General features: G+C 42.8%; 1 protein-coding gene across 4 annotated transcripts; it reads left to right on the forward strand.

Annotated features, from left to right (window-relative positions):
- The first annotated feature begins 171 nt into the window (after positions 1-171).
- pi4kaa (phosphatidylinositol 4-kinase, catalytic, alpha a) lies at positions 172-19,875 on the forward strand. Of its 4 annotated transcripts, none has more exons than XM_057320991.1 (55): positions 172-371; positions 1,475-1,591; positions 1,695-1,788; positions 1,865-1,953; positions 2,062-2,134; positions 2,263-2,525; positions 2,736-2,802; positions 2,915-3,063; positions 3,164-3,229; positions 3,300-3,396; positions 3,547-3,738; positions 3,819-3,919; positions 4,783-4,912; positions 5,039-5,171; positions 5,466-5,561; positions 5,878-6,061; positions 6,182-6,282; positions 6,456-6,624; positions 6,746-6,796; positions 7,395-7,503; positions 7,687-7,823; positions 8,028-8,161; positions 8,240-8,322; positions 8,433-8,503; positions 8,584-8,708; positions 9,008-9,089; positions 9,169-9,252; positions 9,330-9,419; positions 9,494-9,613; positions 9,693-9,785; positions 9,865-10,021; positions 10,106-10,233; positions 10,323-10,481; positions 10,780-10,931; positions 11,019-11,126; positions 11,233-11,453; positions 12,447-12,605; positions 12,721-12,800; positions 12,881-13,080; positions 13,251-13,341; positions 13,887-14,054; positions 14,152-14,205; positions 14,330-14,450; positions 14,537-14,666; positions 14,743-14,813; positions 14,916-14,988; positions 15,115-15,185; positions 15,260-15,369; positions 15,575-15,679; positions 15,765-15,890; positions 16,095-16,215; positions 16,549-16,708; positions 17,682-17,771; positions 17,846-17,929; positions 18,215-19,875. In XM_057320991.1, exons 1-55 carry the CDS (start codon positions 276-278, stop codon positions 18,264-18,266), a joined length of 6,387 nt encoding a protein of 2,128 aa, XP_057176974.1. In that variant the 5' UTR covers positions 172-275; the 3' UTR covers positions 18,267-19,875. The 4 variants fall into 4 exon arrangements, with proteins under 4 accessions (XP_057176974.1, XP_057176975.1, XP_057176976.1 ...); XM_057320992.1 differs by having other exon boundaries at positions 5,042-5,171; XM_057320993.1 differs by having other exon boundaries at positions 11,233-11,360; positions 18,215-19,874.
- The last annotated feature ends 1,004 nt before the right edge of the window (positions 19,876-20,879 follow it).

Genomic DNA, 20,879 nt, shown 5'->3' on the forward strand with positions numbered 1-20,879 from the left:
TTTTGAGAAATATATTAAAATAAAAAATATAAGTCCATACTTAGGCTACTGTATTAAAGTGTATAAGCGAATGTATTAATTAAATGTATGCATATCAATATATATGTAATTGATGATTTCTGCTTGTCAGCAGTCGTGAATGATATTCGCGTTCTGTGACCTTGTGAAATGTCCCTTCGGACTCTCCGTACTCGCCGCTCTCATCCGCTCTCATTTGACGAGTATTTCATTTTAAGATGTAAATATTTGTTCGTGGTTTTATTAATAAATGAATAATGTCTGCGAAGGGGACGTCGAGAGGATTTTATTTTAATACTGTGCTGTCTCTCGCGCGCTCTCTGGCTGCGCATCGGCCCGCTCCGATTGACAAGGTGAGACTTTTACTTCCTATTAGCATCTGAAGCTAGCAGCTAACACAACCAAAACAAACCGGCGTATTATTAAATCGATCACATCATCACCGCAATATTGTGCTTTTATTGAACCTTTCTTGCTTTGATGGTAATCCCCAGACATTTCAATAATCTGACATAATTTGTTAAATCATTGGTTTACCAGTTCAACCTTCCCTTTCCAAACCCAAATAATGTTTGAATACTATTAGCATCATCTAACGTTACTCCTCAAGTGTTAAATTGAATTAAATGTAACGTTAGTGTTTAATAATCAGTATGTTACTTATTTTAAATTCAGAACTGCTCAGTTATGTACAGTTGCAAAGGTGTCGGTCTCTGACAGGTATTCATTCAATGACAGCAATATAAACTTTGGTATAGTCATGTAAAACTGCTGAACATATTCCGTTTGTAAGAGAAATTGGAGAAAGCCTTTTTTAAATAATGTGTGTGGTTTATTGATACAGCTAAACAGATTTAACTGCTTGATTTAGTCAGAACAGAAAAACACTCTATACTTTATATTGAATACAGAACCAGTTATTCTTGAAGTGTTTCTGTTTTCAACATGTTGTTAATATGTGACAGAACCAGAAAGAGGGTGGGTCTTCACAAGGGAGTTTCTTTAAAAAACTGTCTCTGAGAACAAAGCACCATTGTCACAACAGTGTTTAGAAAACAGCAAATCAATATGTACTTGTCAACTAAATATTTTCAAAAGTGGCTAGGTATGTGCTAAATAGGTAGGTAAGGTAATAAAAACATAAAGCTTCATTATGTAAGGTCTTCTGAAGACATAGTATATTATATTGCATTTTTGTTAATAGATCCTCCAAAAAAATACACGCAGCACTTTTAATCAGTGTGTCATTGTTAACAACACATATTCAATAGCCTTTATTAAAGTATGCAATAACATATTTATTATACACCTTTCTGTGTGCTAATATAACATTTGCAGATTTCTGCTATTGCAGTCTAGCACAGTGTTTAGTTGTCAAAGTCGTAGTTGTCCAAATGTCATCTCTTATTTGTATAAAAGGCACATTTAAATACACTTTAACGTATGTGATATATAGGTTCAGAAGCTACAATGCATGTGTCCTGTGGACATCCGTGGTGTTTTCCAGCTGGATGAGAGGAGGAGAGATGCTGTAATCGCTCTGGGCATCTTTCTGGTGGAGTCTGATCTACAGGTACTGGTTTACATACACCTCTGTACGGTTTAATATTTCTGGAACGATCGATGCTTAATATGAAACAGTAATATGGATTATTGAAATGTGTGTTTGTCTGCAGCACAAGGACACTATCGTCCCTTACCTGCTGGGTCTGCTGAAGGGATTACCCAGGGTGCAATGGATCGAAGAGTCTTCAGAGAGGAGAGGAAGAGGTTAATAACATCTCTTTACTCGCGCGTCTTGTGCTGTAACGCTCGGCTGCTCATGAACTCTCACTGGTGTTTACAGAAACGCTTCCTGTAGCAGAGAATTTTTCGTTCGGTTTGGTGACGATGCTCTCAGACGTCGCCCAGATGGACGAGTCCGTGCGAATCCAGGTGTGTCCCGTTTACCAATGTTGAGTTTGGAAAGTTGGCGTTATGTGCTGTTCTTAGTAAAAAAGGATAGAGAACAACAATGATAGATTACTGTCGCGGCTCTTTCAGATTCTGGAGGCTGTCACGAATCTCATGCAGGTTCTGCAGGAAACTTGTCAGAACATTGAAGGTCAAGATAAAGGTCGGTGACCTCCGATCCAGAGAATGACTTTTAAATTGTATAAAGATGGAACGAATTTAGATGTCAAATACCAAACTGTATCCTCATGTTTATGTGAAACGATGATCCATTATGACTCACGTCCTCAGAATACCTGTGTAAATACACCGTGCCCTGTCTGCTCGGCGTGGTGCGAGCTTTCGGTCGCTACAGCAACACCGAGGAACCCCTGCTGTCCAAACTGTTCCCACGGGTGAGCCCTCAACCTCCGGGCACAGGTGAGGCGACGGAGGTGACCCGCCGGAGATCCTTCAATGAGTTCCGCTCCATCCTCCCCAGCTCCCTCCTCACGGTCTGCCAGAGCGACACCCTGCGCCGCAAAACCAGCAGCGTGTCCAGCACCTCTCAGCAGGTACAGGGTGCAGTTCTGCATTACACCATCGGGGGGCGTCTGTGTCTTTAAATTGTTCGGCTCCAGCCAAGTGATGCCAGCCAGCGTGCATACTCGGCTCTCTAGAGCAGCAATGAAATGTCACATTTCGTTCCAGAAAGGTGTAGCTGTTTGATGTGAAGTGTGATGTGATGTGATGTCAGAATGATCTGGTGGTTTTCCGTTACGTAGGCCAGTCCTGAGCATGCCGGACTTCCTCCTAGTTCACCTTCTGATCCCTCTGCTCCTTATTTTGAAGGTAAAAAAAGAACACTTCAACCTTATCGTATGTTGTTCCCCTGCGCTAGTAGTGAAACAAGGATGTACATCCCGTCCATGTTTTTTGAATATCATGGCCTTCTCTCCAACAGGCTCGTATCTCCCTGACGGCAGCGCTGTGGATCCAGACTATTATTTCTCCAACATCAGCTCCAGTTTCTCCGTGTCTCCTCTCTTCACGGGCAGTAACAGTAAAGAGTTTGACGTACCTCTGGATTTACTCAGACAGCTTCTGCAGATGGTCAGTGTTGGTTTTACACCTGTCACGTCATTCTGTAGCATCTGCAGACCCGTGCTTTGACCGCTGTCATCTGTGTCTGTTTCTTTCTCGTGTCGGACAGGTCGAGCAGTTTGTTGCAGAATCTTTTTTGAAGGCGCTGGATCAGACTATGACAGAAGTGCTGGAGGTATCTGCTTTCATTTGGAAATGTTTGTTTTGTTTAAAAGACTTTGTTAATCGTTTGTTTTGTGTTACAGCTGAATCCAGCGGCGAATCTGTTCTACAAGACCTTCAGTGATCCGCTGTATGTGGCCATCTTTAAAATGCTGAGAGACACCTTGTATTACATGAAAGGTAAACATCAGATTGTCATGGTTAAGCAACAGCATACATCCAAATATTTTATAATCAATATTTTTGCCTTCACACTACAGATTTTTTTTAATGAAAGTGTTCATGGGAAGTTACTGGTGTTGCTAGTGACCGTGACGTACGTGTTTTCAGATCTACAGACGGCGTTTGTGAAGGAGGTTCATGATTTCGTTCTGGAGCAGTTCAGCAGCAGTCAGTCTGAGCTTCAGAGGATCCTGCATGACGTGGAGTATCTCCACAGCGAGCTGAATCCCCTCAAACTGCGCTGTCAGGCCAATGCCGCCTGCGTGGACCTCATGGTGTGGGCCGTGACGGAGGAACAGGGTGAGGCTGAATTTCTCCATCAGTTACCAGACGTATGTGACGCGGCTCATCTGAACCTGTTTGTGGGGTGTTTTTGACAGGTGCGGAGAACCTCTGCACCAAACTGTCTGAGAAACTGCAATCCAAGACGTCCAGTAAGGTGATCATCGCTCACATGCCCCTCCTCATCTGCTGCCTACAGGTGTGTGCTGAGCCCCGCCCACTCTCACAGAGAACACTCGACATCAAAAAATGAATAAAATCTTTCAATACTATTGAAGTTAACGTGGATTTCAGTCAAATGAATGGAGCTCTAGATATATAACAAGGTGTGTGTGTGTTGGGGTGTGCGTGCGTGTGTTTGCCTGGGTCTGTGTGTTTGTGTATTTGTGTGTATTCGGTTTTGTGTGTCTGGGTCTTGGTCTTTGTGTGTGTCTATTTCTCACACTTATTACTCTGGGTCTGTGTGTGTATTTGTCTCTTTGTGTGTGTTTGCATATGTGTGTGTGTTGGGTTTGCCTGTGTGTGGGTCTGTGTAACTGTTCATGTGTATTTGTGTGTGTGTGTGTATTTGTGTGTGTGTGTGTTTGTGTATTTGTGTGTATTCATTTTTGTGTGTCTGGGACTTGGTCTTTGTGTGTGTTTATATTTATCACACTCATTTCTCTGGGTCTGTGTGTGTGTGTGTTTGTCTCTTTGTGTGTGTTTGCATATGTGTGTGTGTTGGGTTTGCCTGTGTGTGGGTCTGTGTAACTGTTCATGTGTATGTGTATTTGTGTGTGTGTGTGTGTGTGTGCGTGTGTTTGCCTGGGTCTGTGTGTTTGTAACTGTTCATGTGTATTTGTGTGTGTGTGTGTGTGTCTGGTTTTGTGTATTTGTGTGTATTCGTTTTTGTGTGTCTGGGACTTGGTCTTTGTGTGTTTATATTTATTACACTCATTTCTCTGGGTCTGTGTGTGTATTTGTCTCTTTGTTTGTGTTTGATTGTGTGTGTGTGCACGTGTGTGTGTGTGTGTAATTGTTTTTGTGTGTGTGTGTGGTTTTGTCTATGTGTGTGTGTTACAGGGACTGGGTCGGTTGTGCGAGCGTTTTCCTGTGGTGGCTCATTCAGTCACAATGTCTCTGAGAGATTTCTTGGTGGTTCCTTCACCTGTGCTTGTTAAACTGTACAAGTATCACAGTCAGTACTCTACAGGTGAGCTCTTCCCCTCTGTCTTTCTCATTGACCCGTTATTATACAGTGTATACATCTAAAACACACATGCAAAACAACAAATACAAGTAGAATCAGAGTTTCTGAAACTCCTCATCTCCTCATAAGCAGGCACTGGAGAGATCAAGATCCATGTGACCAATGAACACTCTCAGTCCACCTTCAGCTCTCACTCCATTAAAAAGATCCAGCCTTCCATGTACGAGCAGCTGAGAGACATCTCCACCGACAACATCTGCAGGTAAACGTCTTTCAAACGATACTCCAGGATTTACAGTAGTTTCAGAGAAAATATCAAGATGTAATGTTAGGACATTGTAGTAAGTCCCACATTAGTCCGTAGAAATATGTGAATGAGGTTCAGTCTATGAATTGTCACAGTATTGGATAGTACCTTTCACACGTTTTGACCCCATAAGTTTTTCTCTAACTGAATCACATGGTTAACCATTAGTGAAATGGGCTTGGGTCAGTTACTATCTAATAGGTTACTCGTCAGTAATGAGTAACTCTTCTGTTTTGTGCTTACATCTAGGTGTTTGAAGTCAGGTTTGACCATGGACTCTGTCATTGTGGAGGCTTTTCTCGCCAGCCTCTCCAACCGTCTGTACATCTCGCAGGAAAATGATAAGTACGTTATTAACCGAAGACCTTCAATGAGTGTTTTATCATTCAGTGAAACGCAAGCAAGAAAAAAGAATATCAACCAATAAAATGAGAAGATTTTTTATGATCCACTATGTGTAAATAAGCACCGTTTACTCTTTCATGTTACCTGGAGCTAGAAATGCACATTTGTGTTTGTCTGCAAAAGTCCACTGGAAGAAAGAGCAAACATTGTTCATTTTTATATAACAAAGTTACACTTTAAATTAAACGCAAATATTCGATGTTGACTTTAAGGTCTGAAAGTGTTGCTTTTGTGTTTGTGCTTTTCTGTTCCTCAGGGACGCTCACCTCATCCCAGATCACACTATACGGGCATTAGGGCACATCGCTGTGGCCCTGAGGGATACTCCACGCGTGATGGAGCCCATTCTTCAGATCCTCCAGCAGAAGTTCTGTCAGCCTCCGTCTCAGCTCGACGTTCTGATCATAGACCAGCTGGGCTGTATGGTCATCACTGGAAATGTAAGACTGCACTTCTGGTTTTAACACACACCGTGTGCACCGAGAATGTATCGAATCATGTCAGACAGATTGGTTTTGGTCAGATGGTGCTAATGGTTTGTTCTTGTTTTACTCGGACAGCAATACATTTATCAGGAAGTGTGGAACCTGTTCCAGCAGATCAGCGTGAAGGCCAGCTCTATGGTCTACTCCACCAAAGACTATAAAGATCATGGATACAGGTGAGTGAAAATATCGCTGACGTTCAGTTTCCATCAAAACATGTTTGCCTTCCATCACAGTGTAAAAATGTCGTCCACCTCTGAAAAGCTTTTCTTTTCTGATGACATGACCAAGACCATGTGGGCGGAGTCACTATATTACCCAGTAATGTTGTGGCTTTACGTATTCACAGGCACTGTTCTCTGGCCGTGATCAACGCGCTGGCCAACATCGCGGCGAACCTGCAGACGGAGCAGATGGTGGACGAGCTGCTGGTGAATCTTCTGGAGCTGTTTGTTCAGCTGGGGCTGGAGGGCAAACGGGCGAGCGAGAGAGCCAGCGAGAAGGGGCCGGCCCTCAAGGTATCACCACCAAGGATACATGAATACAGACAACCAATGTTCGAGGGCTTTGACTTATTTGTGAGTTCAGAAAAAGCTCCAGAGTTTTGTCAAATGTGTCTTGTGATCTTTTCATCCTCAGGCGTCCAGTAGTGCTGGTAATTTAGGAGTTCTCATTCCTGTCATCGCTGTGGTAAGTGATGCTTTATGGAAATGTCTCTTATGATGTCTCTTCGTGTTTTCGAATGCTTTTTTTGGGTCAATGACATATTACAACCATTTATCATGTGGGGCGACCAATAATATCAATAATACTGTCTGATACAGTATGCTTAAGTGAGTGGTATTTTAAAAACATTTGCTGGATATCAGTTGTATGCGATTTTCAGGAAAAATTCGTTTTTTGTTCATTTAAGACGACAAAAGTATACAACAAAAACATGAGATGATTACTTACCAAAACTCAAAGAAATGCAAATGCTTTGTTTCTAAACACTTTAAATACTAAAGATTTGTAATAAGTTAAGTGTGTCAAAGAAATGAATCAATATTAAGATAAATCACTGTTGCACCACATTACATTTGTAAGGCTATGACACAAAAATCACTTAATTAAACATTTTAATCTGCATATATGTGTACACCACATTCTTAATGTTTGAATAACTGCAATATATACTATTATTTTATATTATTTGTATTTTTTAAAAATGGCATTTTGGAAAATCTTTATCCGGCATTGACCCATATTCATAAAAGTCATGTTGTCTGAACTTATGTGTTATATTTAGCTGACCCGACGTCTGCCGCCCATAAAAGAGGCCAAACCCAGACTACAGAAGCTCTTCAGAGATTTCTGGCTCTATTCGGTTGTCATGGGATTCGCTGTTGAGGGCTCAGGTCAGATGTTTGTCATTTATTTTTCACGTTTAGTTTATTTAGCTCTTAAATGCTGGCCAATAGGCATCCATTCCATGACAAATATATACACACGGGAGCTTCTACAAACTTGACTTTATTAAGTCTTGTAACATTTAGTGTGAGTTGATGTGAGTGATGTTGATCCGGTGATGTCATCATCAGGTCTGTGGCCGGAGGAGTGGTATGAGGGTGTGTGTGAGATCGCAACCAAATCTCCCCTGCTGACGTTCCCGAGCGGAGAGCCGCTGCGATCAGAACTGCAGTATAACTCCGCCCTCAAGAACGATACTGTCACTGCGGTACTTATCAACACACTCCGCTTCATTCCACACTTTAACAACGTTGTACTTCTAAATCCTTGGCAGAGAAAGAGTTTGATAAATATCAAATAGACAGCATTAATGAAGAAACACTAATATTGTTGAACAATAATGCTATCTTGATAATATTGTCCTGCATTTCCCAGTGTAATTGTGATTTATTTGTCGTTCACTCATTTGTAGGCTGAGCTGAATGATTTGAGAGGCACCATCATAAATCTCTTGGATCCTCCACCTGATGTCGCCGCTCTCATTAATAAACTGGACTTCGCCATGTCCACCTACCTGCTGTCTGTCTATCGGCTGGAATACATGAGGTATGACAACACGCATGTCTGATCACCGGTTTATCAGACGCCACATCTCAATTCATTCATTCAATTCTGTCATCTCAGGGTGCTACGCTCGCTGGATTCTGATCGATTCCAGGTCATGTTTCGCTATTTTGAGGACCGAGCCATCCAGAAAGACAAATCAGGTTGGAATATTTTGTTTTTTTGACGCGGTCTAATCAAATATAAACAAGCATCTCTCTTCGGGAGAGAACGTTTCGATTGGGAATGATTGTTGTGAATGTGTTCCTCACAGGAATGATGCAGTGTGTCATCTCAGTGGGCGATAAGGTTTTCGATGTATTTCTCCAGATGATGGCTGAAAAGGTAAATGAAAGAATTTTGAAAGGACATTCATACCGTATCATCTCACGTGTTATTATCTCATATCTCTTTTTTTCTTCTAGCCCAAGACCAAAGCTCACGAGGAGGAGTTAGAATGTCACGCTCAGTTCCTATTGGTCAACTTTAATCACATTCATAAGAGAATCAGACGCGTGGCCGACAAATATCTGTCAGGTCTCGCCGAGACGTGAGTTCATCTCTGTTTCCTCAACGAAACTCATTTCAAATCTGATGTTTAATAGATAAAAATTATCTTTAATATCTCAATCGCTTCAATGGATAGCAAATGGAAGCTTAAATCTGCATCTTGATTGCTTCTCCTGAGCAAAGCAAAAGATGCAGAAGTCGAGTTTGAGAAGAGATGTCAACAATGCCTGAAACTGAGCTCAGATTTGTCAAGTCTGCACGATGTTATTGAAGATCTCAATATGAACATTTCGTATGCATGCTTCTCATGCGATCTGTGATACGTTGATGTTCCTGTAGTTTTCCTCATCTCCTGTGGAGCGGTCGTGTGCTGAAGACCATGTTGGATATCTTGCAGACCCTCTCTCTTTCTCTCAGCGCTGTAAGTTCTTCCTGCTTTATTCATGCCAAGCTGTATTACAGATGTTTATGTAGCGTTAGTAACTTAAACTTTCTTCCAGGACATCCACAAAGATCAGCCGTTTTATGACATCCCCGACATCCCGTACCGCATTACAGTTCCTGATACATATGAAGCTAGAGAGGTACGCAACCACATCCCTTCTGTCTTGAATGAACTCCAACCTGCTGTGTGTAATGTGATGCCTTGTGTTTCGCGTAGAGTATAGTGAAAGACTTTGCCGCGCGCTGTGGAGAAATCCTGAAAGAGGCTATGAAATGGGCACCGTCGGTCACCAAATCTCACCTACAGGTCAGAATCTGGACATGAGCATCAGAGAGATTTCTTAAACGCAGACCTGACCATCACGCTTGTGTTTCCCACAGGAATACCTGAACAAACATCAGAACTGGGTCTCGGGTCTGTCCCAGCACACGGGTCTCGCCATGGCCACAGAGAGCATCCTGCACTTCGCTGGATACAACCGACAGAGCACCAGCTTGGGTGTAAGATGATAACCTGGAGACACAATAAAACTTCCAATGTGTATTAAGACATCGATTTTGACTTTACTGTCCGTTTCAGACCACTCAGCTCACGGAGAGACCCACTTGTGTCAAGAAAGACTATTCCAACTTCATGGCCTCCCTCAACCTGAGAAACCGCTATGCTGGAGAGGTGTGCATGGGCTTTCTCTTTCTTTGATCCCAAACGCTGGTTTATTAGCACGTTACGATGAGCGATCTCCTGTGTGCAGGTGGCAGGCATGATTAATTTCTCAGAGGCCACGAGGAGCACGTCAGACCTGAACAAGCTGATGATCCATCAGATGACTGACGCTCTTGATCAAGGGCAGCCTGAAGCTTTCACTGAAGCCATGTTTAAAATGGCCGCTCTGCTGATCAGCTTCAAAGGCACGACGCACGCTTACACTCTCAGTATTCTCAGGATCGGTTTTATGTGATGTCATGTTGATTTAGTCTTTTTGTCTGGTGTAGAGTGTGACCCTCAGCTTCTTCATCATCTGTGCTGGTCACCCTTAAAGATGTTCACGGAGAACGGTATGGAAACGGCTATAGCCTGCTGGGAGTGGCTGCTGGCGGCCCGGACCGGACTGGAGGTCCCGGTAAGACCCTCGTGCTCATTTTCTGCAGGTTTTACGCAATGTAGCTGTTACCCAAACGTCAATGTATTTCTCTGGTGTTCTCTGATCAGTTCATGCGGGAGATGGCTGGCGCGTGGCAGATGACCGTAGAGCTGAAGATGGGCCTGTTCTCTGACACCCAGGAGGAGGCGGATCCCCTCGCGGCTTCAGAGGAGAGCCAGCCCCTCCCCTGCCCTCCTGACGTCACACCTCACTACATCTGGATCGAGGTTACTGGCTCATTTATCTCTTGAAGCTTATGGCCATGTTCATAGCGTGATGCCGTGAGAGGACTATGGATTGACCCCTCTGTAAAGCTCTTTATGATAAACCAGAAATAGCTTCAGTCTCCTTGAGAGGAAACATGCCTCTTCTCATTGATGTTGAGGGTCGTTTCTTAAAGAAAAGAAGAAGTTTTGTGTAATTGTAACTCTTGACACTATTTCCAAAACAGTCAGTGTTGCTCCAGTTGACTCTGTGTATTCTTTATTAGTGTTTTAAGGACTTTGTTATATTTTAATTGTACAGTTTCTGGTTCAGCGGTTTGAGATCGCCAAGTACTGCAGTGAAGATCAAGTGGAGATCTTCGGCAGTCTTCTGCAGAGGTCTCTGTCCCTCAACGTCGGCGGCTCGAAAGCCAGTTTGAATCGGCACGTGGCCGCCATTGGTCCTCGCTTCAGGTCAGCAGAAAACACAAATGTCTTCCACTTCTTTATAGTCCATAAGAGCAAACAGAACCATCCCATGACTCATTTTTGGGCTCGCAGGTTGTTGACACTCGGACTCTCCTTACTGCACTCTGACGTAGTGACCAACGCCACCATCCGCAACGTCCTGCGAGAAAAGATCTACTCCAGCGCTTTTGATTATTTCAGGTAAAATATTCAACCTTTGGTATTTCATTACGCCAGGCGCACACAATTGTGCTTAAATCTGTATTCTTTAGTAAATGGAATCAAAACTGTCGTCTTTGCTTTTCAGCGTCGCGTCCAAGTTCCCTACGCAGGGGGACAAGCGTCTCCGCGAGGACATCAGCGTCATGACCAGATTCTACGCCAACATTCTCTCCGATAAGAAGTACCTAGCCGCTAGCCAACTCGTGCCACCCGGTGAGCTCGGCGCCAATCCCCCTCAAAGCTCCCTCTCCACGGGGATTTTCGGATCGCTAATCGTTTCCAGCACCTCTCCGATATCGATGTTAAGTAAGCCTCCCTCGCTACGACTGTGCCGCTGCAGTTCAGCAGGAGCATGTTGACGCGGTTCCAATTTGCATCCCCGCAAATTTGAACCCCGCGCTTTGAAAATGCACGACAGACATCCCAGCCGCTCTATTTATCAGTTTGTCGCTGGGGCGCAAATTGAGAAATGGCTCAGTCCCGCCTCTCCACCCCCTGTACCGCCACCACCCTCTCTGTCCATGGTAGAAAACATGAATTCATCCGAACATTAGCGTTCTCATGTCAAATGCATGATCATTTAATAGCAGAGCTAATTGACTACATCCGTCCCTTAAAGCCTTTCCATCGTGTGCTGCTTCGCTTCATATTTACTCGTCACATGATCATTTATTTGGATTGTGTGTGGTGAGAATACACGAAAGGTAATGGAGAAAGTGCTGGAATGATGGAGAAAAAAGAAAATCGGAATAAATCTCACTTCAAGTGTGAATATCATGAAACATGTCCAGGGGTCTCATTTTACCCTCTCGATAGAGCAAATGAGAAATTCTATGTTGTTTAAAGAAAATAAAGAATATTCGAGCAAGATTTCAATTATCCTTAAACAAATACTTCATTTTCATTACGCAAAATGTTATTTTTTATTGATTGGAGTGAAACGTGACCCAGATGTGTTTTCACAAAAGATTCACCTTAAAAGGATAGTTTGCCTGAAAATGAAAATTCTTTCATCATTTCTTCATCCTCATGTCATTTCAAACATGTATGAGGTTTTTTTCTTCTGCAGAACACAAAAGAAGATATTTTGAAGAATATTGATAACCAAACAACATTGAACCCAATTGACTTCCATTGTATAAACACAAACAAGACATTTCTCAAAAATCTTTTTTTAAGCCACATGAGGGTGAATAAATGACAGAATTTTTATTTTTGGGTGAACTTTCCCTCTCATCCCGTACCAGAGGAAAATAAAACTAAGAGAAATGCATTGTTTGACAACGTTTTCTTTCGCAGATAACCAGGACCCGTCTCTGAACAGTCTGTCTGTGATGAACGCAGCCGATCCCAGGAACAACATGGACATGAGCGTGGGTTCACGACAGCAGAGCGCTCAGGGCTGGATCAACACTTATCCTCTGTCCAGCGGCATGTCCACCACCTCCAAAAAATCAGGTCACCACACGACAGTTGAAGAAGTGTTATACAATCAGAATTTGGCTGAAATGATCCATTTTATATATTACTTTGAGTTTTTGTGTCGAGTAATAAGAAGTGTTTTTCACTTTAGGCATGTCTAAAAAGAGCAACAGAGGCACCCAGTTGCACAAATACTACATGAAACGCAGAACACTGCTCTTGGCTTTACTGGTACGGTTGCATTTTCCTCGAATTTCCTCAGATCCTCATCAGACCACATCCTGAGTCCCAGGTGTTCTTGTGTTTGACAGGCGAGCGAGATCGAGCGACTCACCACGTGGTATAACCCGCTGTCCACGCAGGAGCTGAGCATCGCCACAGAGCAATCCGTCGAAACCAGCATCTCCAACTGGAGGTCCAAATATATCAATCTGAGCGAGAAACAGTGGAAAGACAACGTCAATCTGGCCTGGAGCATCTCTCCTTACCTCGCCTTACAGCTGCCCGCCAGGTACAAATCAAGTCTGGTTTGGCAAAAAAAGAGTCGCAATGCTTAAATTCTTTAGGTCAGATATCTGACATGAAACTACAATATGAGAATGATGAACATCACACAACTGAACCAATACAGTGAGGAGTTTGGATCTGGAAAATGGCATGAGGTGTTTTCTGGCTTTCCAGGTTTAAAAATGCAGACGCCATCGTGGTTGAAGTGACCCGCCTGGTTCGACTGGATCCTGATGCTGTCAATGATGTACCCGAGGCGGTGAAGGTAAGAAGACGCCCATAGCATGCCATCACAGTGCATCTGTACATGAGCTAAAATGACCCACAATCCCAAGTTTAGACTATGTGTGGACAGATGGTGAGTTTTGATTTGTATTTAGTTGTATTCATATTTTAAATTAGCTTTTATATTTAGGTTTTTGTGCTAATTTTAGTTTTAGCAATTTTGATATATGCTTTTGTCATTTTATAATTTGTTGGTTTATTTTTTATGTCGCTATATAAGATTAATTCATTTTTATTTTAGTTTTATATTAGTTTTTGATTATTATAAAAACTTTCATGCTTTTTTGAGGCAACATTTCAATTTTTACTTTCGTTAAGTCTTTCCAATCATTTTTAGATCAACATCTTATTTGATTGAAAGATTTTCAAAGTTTTCATTTTAGTCAACTAAAATAACCCTGGTGAGAAATGTATAAAGTTAAAGGTGCAGCTTACACAAGACGCTTAAAATCGGTTTCTGAAATATTGCTTTCTCCACCAACTGTTAAACGTCGCTTTCATGTGATCTGTTTATCGTTCCTGTAGTTTCTGGTGACGTGGCACACGATTGATGCAGATTCTCCGGAGTTGAGTCATATTCTGTGCTGGGCCCCTGCCGACCCCCCCACCGGCCTCTCGTACTTCTCCAGCATGTATCCGCCTCATCCGCTCACTGCTCAATACGGAGTCAAAGTCCTGCGCTCGTTCCCGCCGGTACGTGCCAGCAGGGCGGCGCTGTGGCCTCGTCAGTATTCGATATCTGACAGATTTTGCATTTCAACATTTGTCGTTCTGTGATCTGTTGTTTCAGGACGCCATTTTGTTCTACATTCCTCAAATCGTTCAGTCTCTACGCTATGACAAGGTGAGATGGAGAAGAACTTGACCTTTTCCTCCCCTCCCCACCCAGCATCAGACGAAGTGTTGAGTCATACACCCCCCGGGGCAGTTGCGAACATGTTCATGTATCTTTCCCGTGTTTGTAACAGATGGGTTACGTGCGCGAGTACATCTTGTGGGCCGCGCAGAAGTCCCAGCTCCTCGCCCATCAGTTCATATGGAACATGAAGACCAACATCTACCTGGATGAGGAGGGCCTTCAGAAAGATCGTACGTTACATACCGCACGCGGCATTTTAACGTCAGAAAGCTGTAAATGTGTTTTAATTGAGAGAGGGGTTTGTTCTTCGGTCCAGCGGACATCGGTGAGCTGTTGGAGCAGATGGTGGAGGAGATCATACACTCTCTGTCAGGTCCAGCTAAAGATTTCTACCAGCGCGAGTTTGATTTCTTCAACAAGATCACCAACGTCTCCGCTATCATCAAGTATGACGGTCCTGACTGTTCTGTACTCGGACTTATATTTGCGGCCCTTGCACTCCTACATGTTTTTGTTTTTCAGGCCTGTTCCGAAAGGAGATGAGAGAAAGAGGGCGTGTCTAAAAGCGCTGTCAGAAATCAAAGTTCAGCCTGGTCAGTGGTTCGTCGCTTGAAATCTCAATAGTTGTTTGCGATAAGACTTGGATGAGTTTTGTAAATATCCTCATGCGTCTTCTGTTTGATGACTCTCATCAGGATGCTATTTACCCAGCAATCCAGAAGCAATCGTCCTCGATATCGACTACAAGTCAGGAACTCCCATGCAGAGGTATCGCAAGCGTCAGAGCCGACGATAACCTCTCGCTCTCCTCTTATCCGGCTGTCTGCAGTAATAACTCTAGTGTTTACGTTTCTAGATTGATTGACGGTGTTATTGATTTGTGTGTTTTTACAGCGCCGCTAAAGCCCCTTATCTGGCCAAATTCAAAGTGAAGAGGTGTGGAGTGAGCGAGCTGGAGAAGGAGGGTGAGTCTCTTCATACGCAGTCATGTGATGGGTTCTGTCACGATGTTAACAGTGTGTCTGTCGGCCGTCTGCAGGTCTGCGCTGTCCCTCAGACTCGCTGGACGAAGCTGATGAGAATTCTGAGTCGGCTCAGAAGGTCTGTTGGCAGGCGGCCATCTTTAAAGTGGGCGATGACTGCAGACAGGTGGGTGTCCTCTCAGACTACACATAAGGATGTCTCGTTCTCATTACTGTAATATTATAAATACTTGATTTATATGTTACAAATCAAATTTGCTTTTAATTTACTCAAAAAAAAACAGGTTTCATTTTCTTTCTGCACCATAGCATTGGTTTTGATTGACACGAGTAATTCTTTATCATTAAAGTGATTGTTGGTGTGCTTTCAGGACATGCTCGCCCTGCAGATCATCGGCCTCTTCAAGAACATCTTCCAGCTGGTTGGTTTGGATCTGTTTGTGTTCCCGTACCGTGTTGTGGCCACCGCTCCTGGCGTGAGTGCGCGACCCTTCCATCGCTCTCATTCCTGCTCACATGTTGAATTTCTACTCACCTGCGTGTTCCGCGTGACTCTTTCAGTGTGGCGTGATCGAATGCATCCCCGACTGTAAGTCCCGCGATCAACTCGGCCGGCAGACCGACTTCGGCATGTACGAGTATTTCAGAAACCAGTATGGAGATGAGTCCACGCTGGCCTTTCAGAAGGTCATTTCTATCATTTCTTTCTTTTCTTCACTGTGGTTAAAGATTTTCATTGTAAGAATGCTTTCGGATGACGTCACTTTGATTAAGTATGTTTTATTCATTTGTTTTGTTTTGGTAGTGTTGGTTTGGTTTGGACAGAATGCTGTTGTGTGTGTAGTTTCTCGTGTGTTTTTTCTGTAATGTGTGTCTTTCTGACTCTTACAGGCGAGATATAACTTCATTCGCAGCATGGCAGCGTACAGTCTCCTGCTATTCCTGTTACAAATTAAAGACAGACACAACGGCAACATCATGCTGGACAGCAAGGGACATCTCATCCACATTGGTCATCATCATTCTCTCTCTCTCTCTCTCTCTCTCTCTCTCTCTCTGACCCTGTCAATTAAACAAGCTCGTAGTTTAGTGTTAAGGTCAATCTTTGCGCTTTATTTTGGGTATTTCTACATAGTACGTCAAGCTTTAAAAAAACAAACTTGGCTTCCGTTTTGTTTCTAAAGCTGCAATTCATAACTTTTGCCCCTCTATCGCCGTCTGTTTGGAAACTTTGAATTGCTCTAAATGACATCAAACTGACATTTTCCACAAAATCAAACCTGACAGATTATGAATTAAAGCTTTATTTAAACGTCAACTGAATCTGACTGTTTGTGTTTTGCAGATTTTGGCTTCATGTTTGAAAGTTCTCCGGGTGGGAATCTGGGCTGGGAGCCTGACATCAAACTGACCGATGAGATGGTGATGATCATGGGGGGGAAGATGGAGGCCACGCCCTTTAAATGGTTCATGGAGATGTGTGTGCGCGGATACCTGGCCGTAAGGTGAGATGCGTCGCTCTTCAATGCATCCTTAGGGTTGACGACGAGCTCGGACGTGTTAAGATGCGAGCGTGTTCAGGCAGGAATTTGGCTGCCCTCTGTCCCCCTTAAACCTCCCCAACGATTGTTTCTGTTGAGATGAATCTGTCGGTTTGCAATTCAGAATGTTGTCACGTTTCATGTTGTATTTCAACAGTAGGGACCCTATCGTACACCCAACTGCCCGACGCAGTTCTCATTTTCCCGTCCGGCGCCGCGTTGTATAAAAAGCAAATGCATTTGCGCTCATTGTGCGCCCGTGGGCGTTGGTCTAAAAAAAGAGGTGATTCAGGCGCATTGTTGGCGCGTTGCTATTTTGAGGAACTGAAAATAGACTGCGGCCATTGACCAACTCAAACCTGGTCTAAAGTCAATGACTCAATATTTTTGTGTTATTTAAAGAGCGTGTTAGTAGAAAATGCGCCTTTGGGCGGGTCCACAACGCGCTTTCACTTTACTTATTACACTGAGGGAAGCGCAGCAGCACACAAACATGCCAAGTATAAAAAATAAATGGAGTACAATGTGAAAGATCATTATTGTGTACATTAAGATAAAAATCCGGCTTGTCCTGTAGATGGTCTGCTCTCCGCACTTTAACCTCATGCGTTTCCTCTCTGGGGAAGCGTCCAGTCTTTGCTCTTGCAAATTCCGCCGTGTAAATAGCGAATCCGCCATGGTGCGAGCGCAACTGGCTCTTAAAGGGAATGAGAGATGAGACTCTGATTGGTTTACTGCACGTTACGCCACAAAAACACACGTTATTCATTAAGAGAATCGGGACAACCCGTTTAGACCACGCCCGTCGTTAAACTAGCAAAAGTGGATTCGGACACGCCCTGAGTGCACCTGCGCCGTGCGCTTTAGACCATGCGCTTAGATCGGTAATATAGGGCCCTATGAAGACTGTTTTTTGTGTTGTCATTTTTCATGTCAGGCCGTACATGGACGCTGTGGTGTCTTTAGTGACGTTGATGCTGGACACGGGGCTGCCCTGCTTCAGAGGACAAACCATCAAATATCTCAAGTATGTTCCTCACGCTCTCATGTGGCGGCCGTGGGGTGTTGACAGATGTTCAACCTCTTTATTGTTTTTGGCAGGCAAAGGTTCAACCCTAACATGAGCGAGAAGGAAGCGGCTGCTTTCATGATAAAAATCATAGAACGCTGTTTCCTCAGCAACAGGTACAAACCTCCAACCAGTGACTGCTGGACATTCAATACAAACCCTTTAATACTTCATCAGACTCATGATGAAGTCATGCATTTTGAAACGCTTTCTAAATATTCGTGTTCTAATGAAAGAAATTGATTTGTCAGCAGTTATATTTTTGTCTACAAAATCGAAACATTCAGGCATACACCTTCAGATCAACAAATCTTAGAAAACATCATTAGAAACATTTTCCTGAAATAGTGCTGATATGTTTGAGACACATTGGCTTCGTTTGGTGTGTTTCTCTAATACAGGAGCAGAACTTATGACATGCTGCAGTTTTACCAGAACCAAATCCCATACTGAGACCGGACCAGCACATCTTCTCTCCTCTTCCTCCTCTTCCTCAGACTGACATCAGCAGCCATCATCAGTCTGTTAGAATCCATAACGATGAGCACTTTATAGATATGAATAAATCACCCGCCTGATCTCAGCGTCCAGGTGTGTAGCTTCCTGTTCAGGGCCTGCATGTATGTCGTCTTATCTCCCTTTAAGCCATCTGCCGTTTGTGCGTTTTGACATTCCATGTTTATGAACACATCCTTTAACTCTACTTGAAACTTTATCAATGGGTTTAAGTCCCGGCACCCAGGAAGCCATTTCTGAGACGGGCACCGATTGCACTGTTGATTTGGTGCCGTCACAATGACCTGTTTTATGCAATACATCTTTGTGTGTACAGTGTATTTTCTGTGTGCTCCGTTTTCATCACTGGATGGGTGAAGCGCATGAAACCAGACGAACTTCAAAAAAGAAATAAAGGGCGAATTATATTCAGACCTAATAAATGCATTACTGTAATGCGAAAAATAATCGTGAGTTGTGCTGTCGTGAACAAAACTGTCATGAATATATTCACAAGAATTGAGAACGTCTTAAGTTTTGATTTTGAGACGTCATGTGACTTGGATGTGTTCTGGTTCGTGTGTTTACTCTTAACAGGGATTTTCAACCGGAAAAAGAAAATGGTAGTGTACTGACGTTTTCAATAGCTGCTGATCTTTGATCATTCAATTTGTCAGAATATTTTGCATGTACTTTTTTTAAAGCTTGTTTGGCTGTGACGATGAAGAATTAAGTAACGTCATAGCGGTCCAAATGGAAAGAGTATTACATTTCATTGGTGAGGTTTACAGAAATGTGCTGTAGAATGATCATTTTTAAATAGACCATCGATGAATAGATTTCATATAATCTTTACACGTTAGAAACGATCTGTAGTCTTAAGAATAATTTTCATGTAACGTTACTCAGAGATAAGATGTACATTTTAACGGAAAAACTATGCCTAAGAAGAAATATGGCAAAAGGGTCTCTGACTTTTTTTCTGTGTATGTTGAAGTTTTATCTGGTGTATTTTAATTCATTAGCGTCATCATTGACAATCAATTCACCTGTTGAACTTTGTTCTGTGTTGAAACTGATGTTATGCTGTACCATTACAATTCACTCGTATTGATGTTTGTCAGTGAAAAGTCTGCTGGAAAATAACCTCAACATAGACGCTGTCTCCAATGACGCACGCTGTTTGTCCACATTTGCACTTTTAACATTTCATTGCTGTTAGCGTAAATAAATGTGTCCGTGAACAGAAATGGAAGACCTGAAATGATCTATAAAAATATAAACTCAGAATATAAAATGCAAACGTGTTCCTTGTAGTTTTTGTCACAGATTTCAATCAAAGTCGTGTATAATGTTTGATATGAATGACGAGAGCTTCACCTGTGTTTTCTGTGTGTTATATGTAGAGAGGATGAGTTCAGATACTGTGACTCTCGTGTGCATGAATATTTCATAGCCGCAGAAATGCTGAGCTCATCTTAACATGGACATACATAACACAAAAGTTATACGTCACATACATTCTGTACTCGTATCTCATTTGTTATGCAAGCATCATTATTACTGATATTTAGGGTCACAGATTTGACCCTAAATTGTCAACAATGCACAAACGGTGTATTGGTGTATTATAATTAATAAATGTTGGTAACTTTGCTGTTGCCTTATGACATCACCACCTTACAACATTATTTGACCTCAGTGAGATCACTGTAGATATATACTATGACACTATGATCAATAGTTTAAAGGTACTGTAAAGAATACCATAATTTAACATTTTTGTTTTTGAAGGTGATGTTACCATGGGGCCATATCCATACCATAGTAATGCCAAGGTACACTTCTGATGGTTTCTCCCATAACCATCACGTGTGGTTCAGGGGTTTAGGTTTGCGGAAAAATAAAGCTGCACTGTTTCCAGGAATTTCGCTTTTACATCCAGCAGGAATAGTTGGTTGCTATGGCAACTGCTCCCTCTGCACTCAGGGATGGGGGAGGTGGTCCTCTCATCTCCTCAAACGTGCCCGTTTATTCACGACAGGGCAATTTTCAGGGCCCGTGACGCGGCCGGTGGGGGGCAGATGTTTAAAAACGTGATTGAATGGGTTTCAATACATTTACACGCGTGCATCAGGACAACACTTCAACCATTTTTCTTAGCAGTGTGTGTGTTCCCTGGGAATCGAACCCTTGACTCTTGCATCTCTAACACAATTATTAGTTGCAGATCGAATCTCGTTACTCGTGGCTGCATTCACTGCAGTATTATGCCACAGCATAGTAAAAACATGGTAAACAGTGTACTGATGCAGTCTGAAGGGAACGGTAGGGTAGGATTGACGTGGAGCGGAGCTGCTATAGCGTTATTTTAATGAGCTTAAAGATTATGGGATTTAATGTGTAGTTTGTCGTCATCACATGTCAAGAATACTTTACACTTACACTGACCCTGAGGTGCCAAGCGCGTATAAACAACAGTAGTGATCACACTTTACTGAACTAAAAATGAACCGTGTGACATGGCACAGGGTTTCCACTCTCATCCAAACAATATCTGAATATTTTGAT

Source organism: Triplophysa rosa, linkage group LG22, assembly GCF_024868665.1.
Source record: "Triplophysa rosa linkage group LG22, Trosa_1v2, whole genome shotgun sequence".
NCBI lineage: Eukaryota > Metazoa > Chordata > Actinopteri > Cypriniformes > Nemacheilidae > Triplophysa > Triplophysa rosa.